The sequence below is a fragment of the Adiantum capillus-veneris genome, chromosome 14 (assembly GCF_014529385.1).
Source record: "Adiantum capillus-veneris isolate H3 chromosome 14, ASM1452938v2, whole genome shotgun sequence".
Classification (NCBI taxonomy): domain Eukaryota; kingdom Viridiplantae; phylum Streptophyta; class Polypodiopsida; order Polypodiales; family Pteridaceae; genus Adiantum; species Adiantum capillus-veneris.
In genome coordinates this window covers 33106246-33128400 of record NC_140944.1, presented here as the reverse complement: position 1 = coordinate 33128400, position 22155 = coordinate 33106246, and the positions used below count along the sequence as shown (strand labels likewise).

Here is a 22155-nt window from a genome sequence, read left to right as displayed (position 1 = left end):
CATTGGGTGCTATGCTCCCTTACTTAGTACCTACATACATGCATATATACACACATAGATATAGACCTACTCATATACCTACACATAAGTATGCACAAAAAATGTAATACTATATATCTCTATCTACACATTCTCTCTCTACATCCTATATCCATCTTTCACTCTCTAATCTCTCTTACTCTCTCTCTATAATCTCAATCTCTTTTTCTCTCTCTACCTAATCTAAATATCTCTACCTCTACCTAATCTCTATATCACTTCTCTCTCTACCTAATCTCTATGTATATCCTCTCTCTAGCTCCTAATCTCTACACACCTCTACTATCTCTCTATACCCTCTATCTACTCTCTCTTTTTTTCTCTCTAATTTAACCGCCTCTCTCTCTCTTTACACCTTTTATTCCTCTTTTTCTCTCTCTAATCCAGCCACTTCTCTCTACATTCTCTATGTACTCTATCTCTATACACTCTCTCTACACCCCATGTGGGCTATGAAGTCATTTAAATTAACTGGTTGTATAAGAGTTGATTATCTTTTGAAAAAAGAGTGAGTGACATTTCTTCTACAATCTTATTCAAATTCTTTTGCAATTGAATTTTGAAAAAGTTCCTCTTTCAGCTTTTCATGAGTTGCCTTTTAATGAATTAACCGGTTGTATAAGAGTTGATTATCTTTGGAAAAGAGAGTGAGTGGCATTCCCTCTAAGATCTTATTCAATTTCTTTTGAAATTGAATTTTGAAAAAGAACTTCTCATTCACCTCTTCTTTGTCAAGAGCGTGTGTGTGTGTATGTGTGTGTGTGTGTGTGTGAGAGAGAGAGAGAGAGGGGGGGGGGGGGGGGGGGGGGGGGGGGGGTTAGTTTTTATTTTATGTTCACAACTTTTTATCATTGATATATATTTTTTCTATTATAATGTGGAAGGCAATCCATTTTGAGTTTTAATTAACTTGGTGGTGACTTTTGATCCTTAGAACCTTGGTGTAGGTTTCATTAAACTCAAATCATAGTAGCTCATTCAGTTTTGGCATGCTAACACATACCGTAAAGAATTATTACATGTATAGGTTTTCCAAGTTATTCTAAAAAAGTTTATTTTTGAGAATTGGAGGTCACTAAAACTGAATAGATTGCATTATCAGCAAGGTCCTATACATAAATCAGAGTCAACAGAAATTGCATGCATTGCCATGAAAAGGTTATGAAGTTGAAATGCTCATTGACTCCTTGCTCAATGAAGAGATTTGGAGGTTTGCGTCTCTGAGCTCTTCACATGTGCGACGCTGCCATAAAGAGCTCAGAGACCCAAACCTCCACATCTCTAAACCTCCTTGTTGAGAGATCTTTTGAGTCCCCATGAACTAGAGTTGATCTTGTTTCCCATCCTCACCATCATCAATGTCATGTGGTGCCACAAACCTTCCTGAGGATGCTCTCTCAACCAAAGTCCTTTGCCGCGCCTTTATCTTCATGATGACTGCTGGTAGTCTCTCTCTCAGCTTAATTATCACAAAGAACATGACACGGTAGGCAAATGTCATACACATCAGCACAAAGACAGCCCACCATTTCGAGTATTTCACATACATATCAAACCTGATCTTCAGGACCTCCTCTCCTGTCAAGGGTGCGCCTCCCACCGCATTGTTCTCAAAGATTAAACCTTGAAAATCATTATTGTAGAAAGCCTGGTTTCACATTACAAGCAATGTCATTGTGAGACCCAATTGAAGTCAGCCCCTTACACACACACACACACACACACACATCCTATTTTTCTCTATCCAAGAGGACACTGCACAAGCTATAGAGCTACATTACCCTGCTTGCCCATGTATAGAATGACATGTACGAAAGGGGGTATCGCCAAACGGACTTGGGCAAATTCCTTAGTAGCTGGAAAAATCCTCCATTCAAGACATACATACCCTACCACAAAATTTAGAGCTCCACATTAGTATCCTTGCCCTAAGCTATGCTAATAGCTTTTCTTAAGTACAGATTAAGATTTTATTTTTCTCTGGTTACTCAGGATTACCATGACACCACATCCTGCAATCATCCCAGTGAGGAAATCTGATGCCACGCTTGCAACTGCCATAAGTAGCCCCTCCTCAACAGAAAGGGTGGCTGTGAGAGTGACAATAAAGCATACGAAGTGGTCGAAACCCGGATGCAAAGAAGTCAACATATACAGGATGGTTCCTGGGATGATAGCCAGCAAGAGCACAAATGGAAAGGCGGATAAAAAATTTGCCATCACAAAGACTGCCACGCCATAGTGCCCATTCAACCGCTCCCGAGTGAATATCTTGAATTACAGGAAATTTAAGTTAACCCTTGTTTTTTTTTTTAAAGCAACTAGCAAGTGCAAAGACACTAATTAGAAATGGTACCTTCATATCCTCAATGAAGGATGGAAAGCTTAGGACCCCCATAAAAGTCAAGAATGCAGTCACGAAAAATAACAGGGCAGCCCTTTCCTACACTTCAGAAAAATCATTTCATGTAATACCTGAAAAGATGACTGCATCAAGATGCAGCCAAGGTTATTTATGTGCAAGTAAACAATGTGCATCTAGTGACTATGTAGTATGCAGTTTCACAGATGCCAAGTGCAAATGGGTGTCCGGATGCATGCGCAAATAGGTGGGGTATGTGCAAATGGGTGTCCGGATGTAGTGCATACAGATGGATATGAGCATTTATTTGTACACATGCAAATGTGCTTATACACCACATGTCTTAACCTCTCACCTGAATGGCATCAAAAGAATGGCCCACTTTGAAGTAGATTGTGCCTATGCAGATTGACAGCATGGTATAGACAAACAGACGGAACCAGTAGTATGCGATGTCTCTTCTCATGTTTGTGAAGGATCTTGATGTAAGGTAAAAGGTCTGTTTCAAGGTGTTCACTTTGCCAACATCACCTTTCCCTATAAGCTCTCCTGCCTGTCAGTCATTACACATCACGATGCCATACATCGTGCACTACTAAGTAGAATATCTGCAAATGCTACTTATTCGTTATGTCCGCAAAAGCTAATCCTCTTGTTGTCAGAAGGGAAGCCCAGGAATATCGTCCAAGTTCTTACAGCCAATCACTATCACCGCTCATCACTCCCTCAGTTGGCAAGTGGTGATAGGGATTGTGTGTAAGAAGAACTTGGAGGAGGTTCCTGAGCTTCCCTTCCAATAACAATTCTACATCAACGTAAGCTAACCTTTTTAGAAACTTCTTGTATTGTTATAGCTACCGCCTTCTTCATATCTGAGTTCGTATAAGCTCTGATAAGAGTCTGAGCTCTGTGTGAATTTGTGAGTGTTTCACTACCCAGTTTCTCATCTTTTGTCTGGCAGACACATGAACAAGATGTCAAAAAAGACTTAGTCACATGTCTTGACAGACAGAAATAATACCTCTTCAAAGTCTGAATTGATAACCCATAAGAAATGGTCCAAGGGATTCCAAAAAGGAGGGCAAGAAAATCCAGCATCATCAAAAAACTGAAAGACACCATTTTGAATGACTCTCCGAGTCTCCTGGCCACCCCACAACTTTCACTTCTTTCATGATTAAGGTTTTACCTCTTGAGCTTTTGATCGTTCACCAAAGTAGACCAGTTGCCCGGAAGAAAGCAGGCACAAGTGATGAAAGAGCTCAAAAACCTCACTACCAGGCTGATGAATTGAGATAAGTAATGTTCTTCCAGCCTTGGCGACCAACTGGAGCCTCTTGACAACATGGAATGCGGCGGCACTGAAAAATTTGTTGTGAAGAAGGTGCAGCTTCAGAACATTGCATGGTTTTTCTATCCATATATGGCTAAGTTGCTTTGGCGAAATATGAATGCTAGCAGAGCATGCGCAACTTCATTGCAATAATCAGCAAGTGATTTACTGCAGAGGGACTGAAAATGCTCTTGCTAATGCAATGGCTTCAAATACATCACAATTTCTATATGATATGGGCAGCAGGGGCAATATATGTGCTTACCTGTCAAGGCCACTTGTGGGCTCATCAAGGAAGAGTAATTGCCGCTGCTTGAGGGTTTCAATGGCGATGCTGAGACGTCTCTTCTGCCCCCAACTCAACCCTCGGATATACCAACCACCCACTGGTGTGTCTGCGCACTCTTGCAAACCCATTTCTCGTATAGCGTTTTGCACTCTTCGCTGCTTCTCAAAGGGAGTCATGCTCTCAGGAAGCTGTAGATGGGCCGAATATACCAATGTCTCATATGTGGTCAATGTCGCGATGAGAGAGTTGTCCTGAGTTACATAGGCCTATTCCAACGCATTCAAGCACCATTGTAAGATATCATGATTAAAAGCAATGCCTCAATAAAGCCAAGGCAATCAAGATTTTTTCAAGAAGGAGATGCCCACTTACAGAGTTGCCATATGATAACCGTTGTTGTCGGCCATTGGCAAGAATCTCGCCAGAGTCGACCATTGCGGTGCCAAGGCGGCCTGCATGTTACATCACAATACTTACACTTATTGTGGGTATCTGAGACAAAACCAGCCATATCATGCATATGCCCATTTTATCATAGTCACACAAAGCTAATATTGACATCTTCAATCAGCTCAATTCTCTCTTCCATATGCAGCCTATTCGGCTGACCCCTTCATTCACCCACAATCACGGGCATGGCTTGTCGCTAGCCACTCTTTCATCCACCACACAAATACTCATACACCAAGAAGAGAGAGCCCTCACAAATACCTGCAAGAGCGTTGAGAAGAGTAGTTTTGCCACATCCAGAAGGCCCCATGATAGCCAGCAGGGAGCCAGGCTCTGCATAGCCGCTCGCGTTCTGCAGCAAGTAGCGAGGCTGTCCAGGGACTTTGACGCTTAAATCTTTCCAGGTCAAGAAGATGCCCTTTGAAGAGAAGGTGTCCATCACCATTCAAAACTCACTATATTGTATTAAGCTTGGAAGCTAAGTTTGACCAAAATCTCCCGCATGAGGGAAATGCAAAATGCAGCAGACCGGGTGGAGGGTGCGCTATCAGGCGAGTCTGATGCGATTGACGCAGGTGCCGAATACTGGCATGGAGTCTGAGAGTTGGGTGGCGTCAACTCGTGTGAGAGAGCGAGAGAGAGAGTGGGTGTGTGGGTGTGGACTCTGGATGGAGTCTGGACTCGTGAGAGGGAGAGAGAAAAGCTCAAATTGCACTACCTGATTAACAGTTTGTGTTCGTTTTAAAGAATTAGAATTATTTTATTCGACTTTAAAGTTGAGGCCCATAGAGAGAGCGAGAGAGAGAGAAAGAGAGAGAAGAAGAAGAAGAGAGTTTTAACGTCAGAGAGAGAGAGAGAGAGAGAGAGAGAGAAGAGGGCCCCTCGCAGCTTGCACACAGAGGGAGAGAAAGAGACCAATGCCTCAGGTCGTGCGGCGGAGAGAGAGAGAGAGAGAGAGAGAGAGAGGCTTTGCCACGTGCGTTGCTCACAATAGAGAGAGAGAGAGAGAGAGAGAGAGAGAGAGAGAGAGAGAGAGTCAACCGCCTCCAATCTCCAAATAGAGAGAGAATCTCCTTGGGGACTTCGATTTTTCTTTTTCTTGCTACGGTGCACACATAATACGTTTTTTTATAGGAATGTGAAAGTTGAATTATTGGAAACAAGAAAAAATATACATAACCCACCCTCGAGGAGGGAGAGGGTCACCCCAACAAAAAAAAGACCATATCATATACAATACATCCTTTGTTTTGAGCCTAGTTGCGGAATAGAACTTAGGGATCTTTTTCCTCCATTATTTCCACCTTAGGGATTTCTAGAGTGAAGTAACAAACAAAGAAGAATCAACAGCTTCCTTTACTTGCCTACACAAAGCATCAAAAGCCCCATGACAAGAACATGGGGGTGTGGGGAGGAGTTAAACATTGGTGCATTTTTTGTTAACCAAATAAATCAAAGGATTGTTCCTCTCTGGATGTTCCATAGTGGAATATCAAGTCCTTTGCAATTTCCAAGAAGTGGATCTCTAACTTCAAAACTCAACCCACAAAAATGAACTTTTGGAGAGAATCTGCTTAGTAGATTCACAGCTAAAGAAAACACAGGGAATGTTCTCCATATGTAAATGACACTTGTTAGAGAGACGTTTGTTGATTCCAACTCTGAAGGCTTTATACCCAGACCACAAACCTTGGTGCATAATCAACCAAAGTAAGAAGTTGTGCTTAATAGCTATTGGATAAGCCCAAATGCATTTGAATATGTAGGTCCACTGTTTCGAGCTCCATTGTTGCTTCCACTTGCTATTCAATTGTTTTTTGAGTTCATCTTTCATTCCATCCTTAGGAGTATAGCTGAGATAACTTTCTTCAACTATCTTTCCTAATTCAACTTTGTCGCAATCGGCTCTTGCAGAGAGTTGGACTTTGGATAGAGTAGACTGCAGCCTGGAGATACACCAATAACTTCTATTTGACAAATATTGTATTGGTCTTGGAGAGTGGACACACTCTTTATCGTGTATCCCTCGAAGAGGTCTCCCCACTAATGGATTCCCACTTTATAGCATTTGTGAGCTCTTCTAGATAGAGGTAATTTGCAATAATTTGCAAAACATCCAATCCAAAGGTACCTCAGTACCCATTTACCTGCTAGCCTATTGGCAACCAGTTTCAGATTCAGAAGTCCAATCCCGCCTTTGGCTTTTGGTAAGCAACATAAATCCCATGCAACTTTTGAGATTTTTGGGTGACCTAACTCTCTCCCCAAAGTAAAGTTCTAAATAGGGAGAAAGCCTTCTGAAGGTAATATTTAGTTGGATGCCAACAAGCCAAAAAATAGATTAGTGAGGGCATAATGTAATGGTTCATAATGAAGCTAAATATTAGCCTTGTGAAGCTAATATTTAGTTGGATGCCAATAAGCTGAAAAATAGATTAGTGAGGGCATAATGTAATGGTTCATAAGAATTGCCCTAGTAGGCAAGGAAGAATGATGTCCTTGCCATCTAATGATTTTGAATATGAGCTTTCTTAAGACCTAGTCCCATCTTTGGTTGAAGGAAACTTTAAAACCATTGTCCCCAAAGAGTTGGTCTAACGGTAAGGCTTTGGCCTCTCAACCTATGGGTTGTGGGTTCAAATCCCCCGGTGGGTCACACTCTAGAGGGACACCTTGTGCTCACCTGGTGTTCACGTTGCTAGGGCTCTTGCCCTTGGACACTCGAGTGCATCCTCCTCCTGGGGTGGGTCACCCGAGGAGGAGGTTCCTAGCTGGTTGCTACGAGTTCTCTCCGCCGTTCCCAGCATGTGGTGCATCAATTAGGTGGCCATGGTGATGCCTACGCGTGGCTCTTGCCCGATGGTATGCGGCCCTTGCCCGACCATGTAACATGGCTAATATTTGGAAGGGATAAGCACCTCCCCCTGTGGGCCCTATGGTGTGTCGAAAAAAAAAAACTTTAAAACCCATGGGAATTCCCAATAATCTGAAAATTTGTCAATTCTCTATTTGAGAGTAGGTTGCATCTGATACAATTTTAGGATTAGAGCCTGATGAGGATTGAACTCGTGTTTTAGAATGATTGATAACTGATCCACTAGCATCACAAAAAATGTTGAGGCACTGCCAAAATCATTCAATTGATTGTTGATCATTGTGCAACAAAGCGTTAGTATCATCTACAAACTGTTGAAGACAGAGCTTCCTTCTAGCGCCAAGGATATCTATACCTTTTATTTTCAACTTCCATAGCATCCTTAACCAACCATCCTAGAGCATTTGAACATATAGCATACAAAAGAGGTGCAATATGATAGCCCTATCTAATGGATCTTTGTAAAGTGATAAGATCAATCAAATCCCCGTTTATGGCTACCTTAGCCAATGCATTACCAAAAAGCACTTGCATGAATCTAACAAATACATTACCAAAGCCATTTTGATGCATAGGTTGGAAAATAAAGTCCCATTATATCATATCATAAGCCTTATCAAAATCAATTTTAAAAAAACATGAACATTTGATTAGATTCTTCTGCACAATCTGTAGCTTCCCACAAAGTAATTATTGCCATTGGAAAAAGTTTGGACTCAAATTTGGTCCTTTTAGCGCTAGAGAGAGAATGTTAGGTGATGAATGGATGGCAGGCTATCGTAATGGTATCTCTTTCTTTTTATGTCATATTTTTGCATTTTCAAAAAACAATTTTTAGTTGTTTCAAAAAAATTAATATGCGTTGTGATTTGCTCAAATCTATCTTCTGTTAGCATTGGATATAGAACAAATGTGGCATAACTCACACTCAATGCAGTTGTATGCACTTTTTTAATAGGAGAGATTTTATGGTATTCTTGCACGTTGTCATCCACTTGCGCTCAACTTACTATTCTGCTTCCATTTGACTACATGTTATTTGTGCTTAGTGACACTATTAAACACTCTCCCTCTCTCTTCTATGGTATACATCTTAACGTCGTCAAAGAAGCACTGATGGATCGGAGCAACAGAGACCTCGACGACCATACACAAGTATTAAGTCTGTGGAAATATTCAACAACTTCAATTTGAATAATAATCATTGGCTTTCCACCACCTTTACCATTGAAAGTTCTTAAGGCCAAATATTGCAAGTAAGGTGGTACATTTTTCAATTTTCATACCCATGCATGTGTTCATTGACTTCTTTCATGATAGGGAGCTTAAGAAGAGTGAAACTATGCTAATTTGCAAGTTAGAGAAATGCCTCAATTTTTTGGATGAGTTTTGGGATGTCCATGATTCTGATGATATCTTGTGCAAGGTAGATAAGAAGTGTATTTTATGTAAATACATTATACCTTCTCATAACTTCATAGCTTCCTTCCACTACATGAGGTGGCATCGAGTGGATGGTCATTTGGTAGCTTTTGATCAGGATTTTCATGATGACATTATTGATCCTTTAAGGATGCTTGACATGTGGTGTGGACTTGACCTGCTAACCATTCTTAGCATTCAAGATGTGACACTACGATAGGTGCATGAAGACTTGAAGAATGAGGTTGACCTCAATGTGCCTCCAAAATTTCTTTTCAGTGTACATGCAAAAGATACTATATTCTGCATGTACTACTTTGTTTGTCAATGTCAAAAAAATTGGTTTAATTTAAATATTAGATTAACTTTTGTACAAGTCCCTCAAAGAAAGGAGAAGGAAATAGTTTGTGCAAAGATAAATGTTGACCCACTATTTCTGGTGCAATGCAACTCCTAATTGAAGAAGGCGGCTCACACAAAGCATCACCCCAATTTTGTAACAAAGTTGTAGAGCACATTTGTAATCATTATTCACACAAAAATGAAATACAAATTTTCTTGCAAACAAAGTCTGAGCACAAATGTTTTTTGGAGTCCAACTCAACTTGTCTTTACATTGGGTACAATCATGTTCACTAAATTTTTTGATTCAGTACATTGATTTATATCTCTCATTACAATAGTGGGGGAGATCCTCGGGGCCACTAGGAAATATGTACGATAGCATGTGTGAACAAAATAAGGGATTTATAATTAATTAGATACATTTACAAAAAAATAAGTACTTACATAAAGGGTTTTTTTTAATGAGAAAGTGAAAATCTTCTTACTTAAGGGCTAGTTTTCTTACAAAAATGCATACATAAGGGGTACATATAATACTTGAAAATATGCACATAAGGGATTATTTAAATACCTCTTATTTGCACGTACTATATGCAATTCTTACATATAGTGGACTCCCTAGGGGGAGATCCCTCTTGGGCTTGTTTATCATAACTAAAATGTAAAGGCTCATTCTAGGAAGGAATAGATTGAGAGTTAGTAGGGATGGAAGGTGAGCCAGCAGGTGAATGAGTAGCCTCGGCAGCATGAGGGACTAGGGGTGTCGGGTCATACTTATAGATGGTTTGGGTGTTAAATGAGGGATAGGGGTTGAGGAGAGAATTGTGAATTGGGCTCCTTATCCTTGTAAAATTAGGTATAACAATAAGGCTAGAGATAGTCTGATCAAAGAGATGAGTAGAGGCAATTGCAAGAGCTTTTTGTGATGTTTGAGGCAGCACATCGTACCTCCGAGGCGGAGGCCGTGGTTGTGGCGGGACAAATGTGTCGGGGACTCCTTTAGGACGTATCTCCATAAGATTGATCATATTTTGGATCATCGTTGTCTTGAATACCTCAACTAGGACATTGGAATAATCTACTAAGTTCCTTATCTACTACAAACAAAATTCCTACCTTAAATATATATATATATAGAAATCGTTAAAGGATTGTGAAAGCAAAAGAGTGCACTCACACTTCTATGCTCCACAGCATAAATACACTCCAATAGAAGATCTACATTTGCAAGACTCTCCATCCACAAGAATTTATGCCCGTCGTCTTCTTTGGGCACCTTGCAGCTAAGAATCAGCATGTCTTCCTAGATATTATCATGGGTCATCAATGCTTCCCAAGTAGCCACAAGTCTCTAAACAGGCCTACAAGACATAGCAGATGGTGATGACATGTTGCATATAATTTGCAAAATTGAATAACAGAAAACTATTTTCTAACATTCGCATGAAACCCGTGCGCAGAGTTTGCAAGGTAGCAACACTTCCACTCAATGTTCACTGCAACAAGTCTCTAATGTGAACTATTTAAAAATCACTACAACATAACATGAAGATATCGACGCATCATATATCGACGGCCATGCCTTTCCACGCATATATCGACAAAATTAGAGCACGTCGATATCCGCGTCGCAATAGACGTCGCTATACGTGTGGAAAGGCTTTAGTTGCCACGCTTATATCGACGCAGTCACCGACAGTTATATCCACGCTCATTGCGACGCTAAAAAATTTGGGGGAAAAAAGGGAAACCCGCGCGCGCAGGGGCCATTTTCGCCTGCTCAAATCGTGGCAGAAACCTGCTATGTAGGTATTATGTCACTCCCCCCCCAACCCCTCTCTCTCTCTCTCTCTACATCGTGTGTGTGTGTGTGTGTGTGTGTGTGTGTGTGTGTGTGTGTGTGTGTGTGTGTAGGAAAGAGAGAGAGCGGTGTGTGTGTGTGTGTGTGTGTAGGAAAGAGAGAGAGAGAGAGAGAGAGAGAGAAATGTGTGTGTGTGTGTAGGTAATCAAAGAGAGAGAGAGAGAGAGAGAGAATTAATGTATGCGTGTAGGAAATTAAAATTAAAGAAAGAAAAATTAAAGAGATAAATGAAATGAAATGTTATATTAACGTCTTCGAAAGGCCAAAGTGACCTATGAGACAAGAAATTTACAATGTGGTGGATCTGATACAAATTCAGAGTAAAAAGATGACAAAATGACAAAATAAAATATTATGGAATCCTAAACTGCTGGGTGTGGACTAAACGGCTAAAATAGCTAGCTAGGATAGGTAGATCATAGGAGATCTAGCATCTGTCGTTGGCGGATCTCATCAATCGAGCCAGAGTGAACTGGATCGTCTGATGCAGCCTATGACTTCATTTGACCAGTTCAAAATAAATTCGAAGCTCAACTCTCACCTTTACACATGAAAGTCCTCTAGGGAGCAACAACAGCGCCGTCGTTGCTCTTAGAGACAAGCTTCCTCCTCAGAAAAGGTTGGGTGGGGGCATATAACAAGCCGTAGGTCAAACGGATAGAAGAAACGTCCAAAATAAAAGCCGTTTTTTAAGTCCGATTGGGTTTTTCTACGAAAAAATGCAAACGGACTTCATAAACGGCTTCTACGTCAGAGGTCAAATCTGGTTGCGTTTTTCTATGAAAAAACGCAAACGGACTTCGGAAATGGCCTCTATGTCTACTAAAACCATCCGTAGTCCGTTAGGTAGTCTTAAGGCAATGTCAAGAGCATGTATGGCAAGCCGTAGGTCAAACGGACAGAAGAAACGTCAAATATACAAGCCGTAGGTCAAATCCGGTTGCGTTTTTCTATGAAAAAACGCAAACGGTCTTCAGAAACTGATTCTATGCCTATTGAAACCATCCGTAGTCCATTAGGTAGTCTTTAGGCAATGTCAAGAGCGTGTATGGCAAGCCGTAGATCAAATGGATAGAAGAAACACCAAATACACAAGACGTAAGTCAAATCCGATTGCGTTTTTCTACGTAAAAACGCGGACGAACTTCGAAAACTGATTCTACGTCTACGGAAACCATCCGTAGTCCATTAAGTAGTCTTAAGGCAATGTCAAGACCGTGTATGGAAATCCATAGGTTAAACGGACAGAAGAAACGTCAAATACATAAGCCATAGGTCAAATCCAGTTGCGTTTTTCTACGAAAAAACGCAAACAGACTTCGAAAATAGCTTCTATGCCTACTGAAACCATCCGTAAACGATTAGGTAGTCTTTAGGCAATGTCAAGAGCGCATATGGCAAGCCGTAGGTCAAACGGATAGAAGAAACGCCAAATACACAAGCCGTAGGTCAAATCCGGTTGCGTTTTTCTACAGAAAAACACAAACGGACTTCTCAAATGGCTTCTATGCCTACCGAAACCATTCGTAGTTCATTAAGTAGTCTTAAAGCAATGTCAAGAGAGCGTATGGCAAGCCGTAGGTCAAACGGATAGACAAAACGCCAAATACACAAGCCGTAGGTCAAATCCGGTTGTGTTTTTCTACGAAAAAATACAAACGGACTTCGGAAATGGCTTCTATGCCTACTGAAACCATCCGTAGACGATAAGGTAGTCTTTAGACAATGTCAAAAGCGCGTATGGCAAGCCGTAGGTCAAACAGATAGAAGAAACGCCAAATACACAAGTCGTAGGTCAAATCTGATTGCGTTTTTCTACGGAAAAACGCAGACGGACTTCGAAAAATGATTCTACGCCTACCGAAATCATCCGTAGTCCATTAGGTAGTCTTTAGGCAATGTCAAGAGCGCATTGTCGAGAAATTTACGGTCTTGCCAGGAAAGCACCGGGCTCATGGCTGTGAGAGTTTGTGAGAGAACTCCAAAAAACTATATGAAGGGATTAAACCATAGATGCCATGAAGACTAGGGTTTGGAAAGAAGTGCAATCAAAGAAGACCCACTCTTTCTCTCTTGCACTCACACACACAAAGAAAGAACACAAAAGAGAATGTCAAAATAACACAAAGATGAAAACATCAAGGCTATGGTCATATCGTATTATGGGTAATATGAAAGGGTTAATAGATGAGTTAATGGCATTCAATCTTGGCTGACTAAATAGGCTACGAATTGTTCTTTGGAATTGTAGTTTTGTGCTTACCATAATATATATATTTTGTCTAGTGATTGGGATTAATTGTGTGTACAAATCCTCTTGGTTCATAGCAAGATAACTACGCTTACGCCAAAAGAAAAGTTATAGTCTATGAGAGGTAGTATAATGGGATCCGGTGATAGAAGTATTTCATTGAGCCTTTCTAGGCCAAAGAGAAACACTATACGTTGTTGAAAGTGTATTTTACGGCTAATCCATACGTTAACTATAATAGATCGTACAGAGTGAAAGCGATAGAAATTATCATCATGTGGATTATTCATTTAGGATAACTCTAGTATGTGTAAAATGTAGATATGAGAGAAGAGAAGAGAGTTTCCCTCCCAAGCCCTATTCTTGCCCATAGGCAATAAGGATACTGCGGGGAGAGATGTACCTGTAGCAAGGAGAACCTAAAATTTGTAGAGAGAATGAATTACTAAGAGTAAGAGTGAGAGAGAGAGATTTGGTTAAGGAGATGAGATTAGATATATATATATATATGTTGGATTAGAGATGAAAAAGAAAACAACAAGAAATCAAGAAAACATCAATGTAGAACACATCTTACTTGACAAACCCTTCGACACCATTATTGATGGAGAGAGAAGAAGAGGGGATAATTCAACGTTGATTGATACGCCAAGTCCAAGACCTTCGTTGATTAGAGTTGATCTTCCAAGGATAGCGTACAAGAATGGCTACTCTTCCTCTAGGAGAAAGTGTAGGCTTGGGCTTATGTTAATGGCTAAGTACAATTAGGCATTACTACTCACTCCCTCAAGAATTCCTCTCATCAATGGCTTGAATGCTTGAGTTGTTTTCAAGGAAGAAAAGGTCCCCTTTTATAGGTGAAGGGAACCCCCAAGGGTTTACACAAGAAGAGAGGAGCCAGTGTGAACAGGAATTGGAAAAGTTGGAAATGAGCTGTCCCTCCATGATGTGGGCAGACTGGGGTCTAGTATTTTGATCATATCTCCTCAACCGTGGCTCCAAATAAAAAAGTAAAAATATGGGCAGAAAATGCAGCTCATTAGCTACGATTTTCATTTTAAAATAGTTTCCCAATTCGGATTGGAACCTTGTGTAAAAAAACATCAAAACAGGGTCCATTTTTTGCAGCAAAATTCTTCCTGTGGTCCCCTTAGCCTAGACTTTCATTTGATTCCAAAGGACACCTCATGCCATATGAAAGCATGACATTGCTCCTTGACAAAGTTTTGTAATCATGCTTGCAATAATGCATTAAAATAAGTGTATCTTTGAAATCATGCCACCTAGTGTCCCACTAGGATTTGATTCCCTCCTCGTAGCTATTTAAAAAGAAATATAAGAAAAATATAAAAAATACATAGAATATATATATATATATATTGGAGTTTACCTTAGATATAGGATCTAGCTAAGGTGTGAGATGATAATGAGATAGTAGAAATAAAGAATCAATGCTTTTTGCCCCAAGTTAAAGAGGCGGAGCTATTGACGCTTTTTCCATAATATTTTCTGATGGGGTAAAGTAAGAATAGGTTACCCTTGAGATAAATAATAGGATGAGATAGAAAGCATATTATTATACTTAAATATGCATATGTACATTATAGAAAATATAACTATGTATCTAAAAAGTTACAAGATAACTCTTGTAGGATGCGTTTCCACTATGTACGTGTCATAGCACGACATCCACCCCCTCTAAACCTCCACATCCTCCGGCATGTGCCAACCTCATGGTAACTTGTGAAAGCAACTATATCCCCTGTCATCCCATGACCTCCTCCAGGATCATATGGGTAACTCAAAAACTTGTATTGTACTAAGCATTGAGATTCTCCACATCTTTTAATTCCTCTCGGATCAGAAGGAATTGTTATATACATCTGTCTCCAAAATGTATATATGTAACAAATCTCCATTATGAGCAAAATCTTCATGACGTAGAGACATAAGTTCCTCATCCTCCTCTTCAAAAAACACTTCCAGGCTTCCTATAATATACTTGAAAGATTTTTGAAACTGCACTTCAACCTTCTCACCAACCTCTAAATCTATATGTACCTCTTTCGCATAGAAGTCTGAATCTGCATCTTCATTCTCAAAAGAATCCTCTAGATAGCCTTTCTCAACATCGAGAGAAACCTCAGAAATATGCATGGTAAACCTCTCATCAATTCTCTCACCTTTTACCTCTCCATCTTTTCATCATAAAACTTTGCATACCTCTCAAATATGGTGTCTAATTCCCTTTCCAAATCATCTTGGTAGGTATGCTCCCGGTCACTTTTAACTGACTGCTCAAAAACCTCCTTGGAGTTAGTCTCTGACACAATATCTTCACCCCTTCTTCCTTTTTGACCATCGCTAAATTATCTTCAACTGAATCATGTCTACACTCATCTAGGGAGAACCCATCTTCATTACATGACTTTGATGTCAGCATTGAGCTAGCATCCTCTTCTTGCTTCAAGGCATTGATGGGGGCTTTTTACAAGCCAAGCTCCCATACCCCTCTTCTCTTGTCCCCACCCCATGAAAACCCCCTCTTAGGGAGGGAGTGATAAAAGGCATTGGAAAAAGTAAGAAAAAAATAAAGTATGATTATGTAAATATATAAGAAAGGTAAGATAGGCCACCTCATGCCTGTGGGGTAGCCCATCCCCACCTTGCCTCCTTTTTCTTCATTGTTGCCCCGTCGGGTGTCCCTTTTCCTCTCCTCCACTCAAAAGGTCAACCCTCTCTCTCTTCCCCTTGTCCTTTCTCGTTTCTCTCTCCCCTCAAGCTACCCCACCTCTCACCAATAATGCATTATAACTCACCAATAATGCACCCTAACTCACATGCAACTTACCCTATCTTCCAAAATAGTATACCCCACCCCCTCTTTCTCTCTCCTATCATATCCCATGACCCAAATACCCCCCTCTCTCTCTAAAGGGCGCCATGTCTCTTGTCTTGTAGCTAAATAACCTCCCCCACACTCACACACACTCAGTTTCACTGAAAAAGGTGCCCACAGACCCATCCCCACCCGATGGTTACCTGATTTTTCTTGTGTTCACACACATCTGCACACATATTCACCTCTGAACACACTCCCCTCTCTCCCCTCTTGTAATTAATTTATTCTCCATGTCACCTCTCACTTTTTTTCATCAACCCATCTCTCTCTCTTAGTCTCTCTCTCATGAGACTGCTGTTCTGGCACATATACACACAGCCAGACAAGTGGGGCCCACAGTCACATGGCCTATGTACATAATGATTTCTTCATTTCTAAATTCTAGAATTTCTCCCCCATCCTCCTCTATATAAAGAGGGGTCACCATCACACTAAGGACACACACCATCACCAAAGAGTACACTATGCATTGTGTGTGCCTAGTGCACACACACACACCCACACCATCACCGTCACCGCAATCACCATGCTCGTCTTGAGCATGACCTCTACACCCTTGGGCTATGGAAGATGAAGGGAAACTAAATGAAGGATGATGGCCATAACCCTTGTGCAAGTCTTCGCCATCAACTCCCACCTATCCGCCATGTGCTCTACCACGCTCTCCCTTCTCATTCCCCTACCCTATGCTCCCCATTTCATCGCCTTATTCTCTAAATAAATCTTGAGGTTTTGTGAGTATGTTTTCTTGCAATGTTTTGCACATGTGAGGTGTGCGGAATCGCCACCTAGTCTTGTGTTTGGAGTGAGCTTGTGTATGTGTGAAGGGTGTGCGGATTCGCCATCCTTTTGTGGTGCCTAAGTACTAAGCCGCTATACCCCCTCCCTCTCTCTCTCTCTCTCTCTCTCTCTCTCTCTCTCACTCACTTGATCTCATTCCCTTTCCTCTTCATCATTACTCCCAAGCATCCATCTCTCTTGGATGAAAACTTTGTTATGGTGGTGTGTTGTTTGCGTCCTAGCCGCTGAAGCTAGGTGATGCCCCCTGTTTGCTTTACCATGACAGGCTCAAGGCGCGCCATTCGGTCCCCGGTGTTTTAGAGGCCGACGGGGTTCGGGGTTCGCTTTGCTCCCATCATTTGGTGCCCCCACTGAGGATCTTTTCATGAAACCCTTCAGTTTACAAGACTGAAACCCCTAAACTATTGTGAATGGATGAATGGCTAGCAGGATTTGCTAATTGGACGACAGAAGAAGAAGAGATCAAAGCACAACTAGACGAACTCCGCATCTCCATCAAAGCTCGAGTGCCAGGCGTAACGGTAATCGATTTGCAGTGGGAGAGTCAACCAACACGCCAAACCCAGTGGATATACATAGGCCAAGTGCCAAGAAGAAGAAGGAGAAGGTCGAAACCATGTCCGCAACCTACAACCAACCCACAACAACAAAATGGAAGGAGCTCTACACAATAGAGAATCAACACTATTCTACTTTGAGAATTGGGTAACTCAAGTCACCGAGATAATTATCACAGTTAGTTTTCAAGTCGCACCTGATGCTGCAGCACAGATAACGAAATCATTGGCTCACACTCTCACTAGAGAAACTAGGGATCTACTGAGTTTGTTTCAGGAAAGAACACCACCCTCTCCCACAAGCTTGGACAGTGACTAAGCACCTCTAAGCTTCACATGAATCAGTACAACCTACCTCAAGACAGATCACACATACCAACACGTGTACGCTCAATCAAGGTAATACTGGATTTGAAGGCTCACTACCAGCACGTCATTGACACCATGCTAGGTGGGGAGCGATTTTTTGAGGTTCTGGCATCAGATCAACCATTTGTCCTACCTTTGGTACAAGGCAATGTACCGTTTGAAGTTTTAATCTATGTCCTAGTATAAGAGGGTATACACGCCTCCTTGTAAAGAAGAAAAAAACTTTTGCAAGTTAAGCAGTGTGTCTTTCTAGCTCTCTCTCAGTAATCATGGCAAGTGTAGCATTTCCAACATTTAAAGGAAAGAAGGGGGAGGATTTGGTAACAGACTTCCTAGATGACTTTGAAGTAGCATGTGTAGTGAGCAACAAAGATACGGATGAATCCCGGGTTAGAATCTTTAAGCATCTCATGAAGCTAGAAGCTAGATCATGGTACAATGCACTTCCACAAGCAACCAAGGATGACTGGGAACCCTTAAAAACCGCTTTTAAGAGGCGCTTTGGGGGAGGTACCACTTCAGAAAAGTTGTGGGACAAGTTGAGAGACTTGAAGCAGGAGGGTCTTTTAGAATATGCCACCTATGAGTCCAAATTTGTGGATTTGTGGGAACGGTGGGTTGAGTCACTGGCAAGGAAGGAAGCTGCACCCGATTTCCTAAAAAAATATCGGTTCACGCATGGCTTATGGACGCTTCTCAAGGAGAAGGTGAAAGGTAGATTCCCGGCTACATACGAGTTAGCCGTTGAGATTGCTCGCCTTAAGGACAAGAAGCTGCGAATGAAAGCCAAAGAAACCGAGTCAACAAAAACAACAACATCACTTCGACCAACAACTACGACAACCACCATTCCACCACCACCATCGGCTCTTGGGGTAAGAGATGACCAACAAGATATGTTGGCCCATATTACTGACCAACTGCAAAATTTGTCTGTCCACTTAATACAACAAGGGAGGAGTCAAGAAAGAGATCAAGACCCTGGAAGAGCACGACGACAAAACAGGGAGTATCATTGCTACAACTGCGGAGAAGACGATCACGGTATGTACTACTGTCCCAAACCACGACAAAACTATAATAGAGGAGGTAGGAGGAACCAATTGTCACCCCCTAGAGAAAGAACACCCCCACCCCGAGCACCAACCCCACCAACACAAATTCTACGTCCACCCCAGACACTACTACAAGCATCCATTCCACCTCTTCCACCAGCCCCACCACCTGATCGCCCTATAAACATCATAAGGCTAGAAGAGAAAGGAAAAGCCGTAGTAGTGGATCCACCCAGAGCAAAGGAGAGGGACAAGGGTAAGGAGAAGGTAACCTTTTTAGAACCACTTGAGGCCATGACTGTGAAAAGAGCTAGGAGGGAGAAGGCTACACAATCAGATGATGAGAGAAGCATGAGAGGAGAAACTAGCAAGAGGCCATCCAGGCCACGACGGAAATTGGGCATCACCGACTTCTAGCTAGGGGAAAGTTCTAAGCCCTATGATCTAACATTGGATGTGGCAGAGCAAGGACCGAAGATTACATGGCCACAGCTGCTACATCTTGTACCTAAAGTAAGGCGACAATGGTCTAAAATGGTAAGTACAAGACGCTCCAAAACAAAGGTAGCCGGAGCAATTTCGGGATGCAACATGGATGACATCCTTCCAATTGTCGACGTAAACATAAAAGGAAAGAGGGTTGGAAACACCTACATTGATGGAGGTGCACAAATCTGTGTAATGAGCGAAGCTATGATGCTTCGATTAGGGCTCGAGGTTGACAGGCCTTCTCCATGCAAGGCAAAGATGGCAAACAACACAAAAGTAAAGTGTGTGGGTGTGGTAAGTGCCGTGAAAATCAAAGCTTTCAACACTGAGGTAGAGGTAGATGTTTTTGTAATGCCTACTAAGGGGGAGGGCTATCCACTAATTTTGGGAAGGCCATGGTTGATGGCCATGAAGGCAAAACAGGACTGGGGTACTGGCCTTCTACGCATGACCGGCAAGAAAGGGGAGACAATCTACTACGACATGAGGATTGGCAAGCAGAAGCAAATGAATCTAGAAACATCGGCAGATGAAACCACTAGCGAATCTTCCAGTTCTGAGGAGGAGACCACATCCACCGACGAAAGTGACAGTTCCGTTGATGTGATGGGTATCATTATGAAGGATCCACAAAGGGTAAGCACAAGTGGTGATCCATCACCAAAAGGGAAACCCAATGAAGAGGAGAGCAAATCACCTGGCCTAGGAGGAAGTAGGTTAAAGGGTATGTTGTCTACGGAATTAACACTTGAGGAGAAAGATAGTTTTTTGAAAATGGTGATGGGATTTCCTAACCTGTTCATTGACAAATATGAAAGAATCACAGGAATTACAGTGGTGGAACATCATATTAAGCTGAAGGAAGGGGTAAAACCAGTTGTGTAAAAGCTACGACGACTGGGGGTCATACAAGAAAAGGCACTCTTGGCCGAGGTAAGGAAATTGCTGGAGGCGGGATTCATCTATCCTGTAGAAATCTACGAATGGGTGTCACCCGTAGTTGTGACGCCTAAAAAGAATGGTAAGTGGAGGGTCTGTGTTGACTACAAACCACTAAATGCAACTACAAAGAGAGACCACTTTCCTCTCCCTTTCTTGGATGAAATTCTGAATGAAGTAGCGGGTTTTGAATGCTATACCGTCTGTGATGGTTATTCTGGATACTTTCAAATATGCATAGCCTTGGAAGATCAACTAAAAATCACTTTTATCACGCCATGGGGTTGTTTTGCATACAGGGTTATGCCATTTGGTCTCACAAATGCACCTGCCACATTCCAAAGATATGTCACATATGTTTTTCAACCGTTCTTTGGAACATCCATAAGAGTGTTCATTGATGATTTTTGTATATATAGCTCCCGTATTTCACATTTAGAAAAGGTAACTGAAGGTTTGGCCAGGTTGCAGAGCCTAGGTGGGCAATTAAATGTGGATAAATGCCACATTGGGGAGAGTAAAGTCATTCTACTAGGCCATGAAATTTCAGCAAAAGGTATCAACGCCGATCCAAGTAAGGTGTCCGCACTCATAGCCCTACCTTCACCAACGACCGCACGTCAACTGGTCTCTTTTCTACAAAAGGTGAGGTACTTAAGTAGATTCATACATCTACTATCACAACTTGTTCTACCACTGCAACAACTCACTCAAAGATTAACTTTCACTTGGGACGAGGAAAGCGAACATCACTACAACAAGGTAAAGGAGGTCTTAGCCACTCTGCCAACTATCTCACCACCTAAGTGGGATGAAAAATTCTATGTCACCTCAAGTGTTGGTGATGACTCATTGGGGGCTGTGCTACTCCAAAGGATACGACGACAGCTTTCATGAGGCCAATCTACTTCTCTAGTCGAATGATGACAGCAGGAGAGAAAGGTTTCACCCATGTGGAACACTTAGTCCTAGCTCTTATATTTGCAACTACAAAGTTTAGGTCATATTTGCTGCCTAAGCAATTTGTGATTCTAACCACGGATGAAATATGTCCCTATGTTGTACAACACATGGATGTGTCTGCTAGAATTACTAAATGGCTAGTTCGTCTGCAAGAGTTTGACTACACGGTACAGGTAGAAAGCACGACAAGGGCAAGTTTGGGGGGACTCATGACCTACCAAGTCTTTGAAAGGAAGGAGAAGCAATCTAAGGAAGGAGAAGTCCGATTACCTCCAGTACCACCGATGGTAGAAGGAGCATACTCTCTCTACTTTGATGGAGCCTACAAGCGAGCGTCCGACAAAGCAGCTTCAGGCATAGTGGTCTTTGATGACAAAGGGACAAAGGTATTTTCGTTGGGCCAATTGTTAGATTCACATTCTAACAATGAAGCTGAGTATGCAGAACTAACCAAGGGTCTACAATGGTGCATCTCGCAAGGTGTACAACGCCTTAATGTATTTGGGGATGCTCTACTTCTGGTAAGGCAAGTAAATGGAGCATGGACATGCAAGAATCCTAGTTTAAGGATTCACTTAAGTGGTGTAAAAACCTTGTTGGGTAAGTTTGAAGAAGTTCAAATACACCATATCCCAAGGGCTCAAAACCAAGAAGCAGATGCCCTAGCAAGTGAAAGACTACAGGAAGTGGTGGTTGGAGCAATAAAACTAAAGCTCCCTCTATTTCAAGGCAGTGATGCCTTGCCTGACATCATGCATTTTTTGGAAACAGGGGAATGCCCATCAGATTTAACAAAGGGACAGAAGCAATGGCTGACGCGGAAGGCCACAAGGTATCAACTCATCAATGATGG

General features: G+C 41.7%; 1 protein-coding gene across 4 annotated transcripts; it reads right to left on the bottom strand.

Moving 5' to 3' along the window:
- Positions 1-1053: 1053 nt before the first annotated feature.
- Positions 1054-5180, bottom strand: LOC147442192 (ABC transporter G family member 11-like). Of its 4 annotated transcripts, XM_086529612.1 has the most exons (12): positions 4735-5180; positions 4396-4475; positions 4000-4289; positions 3591-3762; positions 3423-3509; positions 3227-3355; positions 2757-2954; positions 2396-2482; positions 2038-2310; positions 1821-1928; positions 1596-1687; positions 1362-1498 (listed from the first exon to the last, which is right to left on the bottom strand). In XM_086529612.1, the coding sequence occupies exons 1-12, from the start codon at positions 4916-4918 to the stop codon at positions 1495-1497; spliced, it is 1704 nt and encodes a 567-aa protein (XP_086385738.1). In that variant the 5' UTR covers positions 4919-5180; the 3' UTR covers positions 1362-1494. The 4 variants fall into 4 exon arrangements, with proteins under 4 accessions (XP_086385737.1, XP_086385736.1, XP_086385739.1 ...); XM_086529610.1 differs by having other exon boundaries at positions 1055-1687; XM_086529611.1 differs by lacking the exon at positions 3423-3509 and having other exon boundaries at positions 1054-1687.
- Between the last annotated feature and the right edge of the window lie 16975 nt (positions 5181-22155).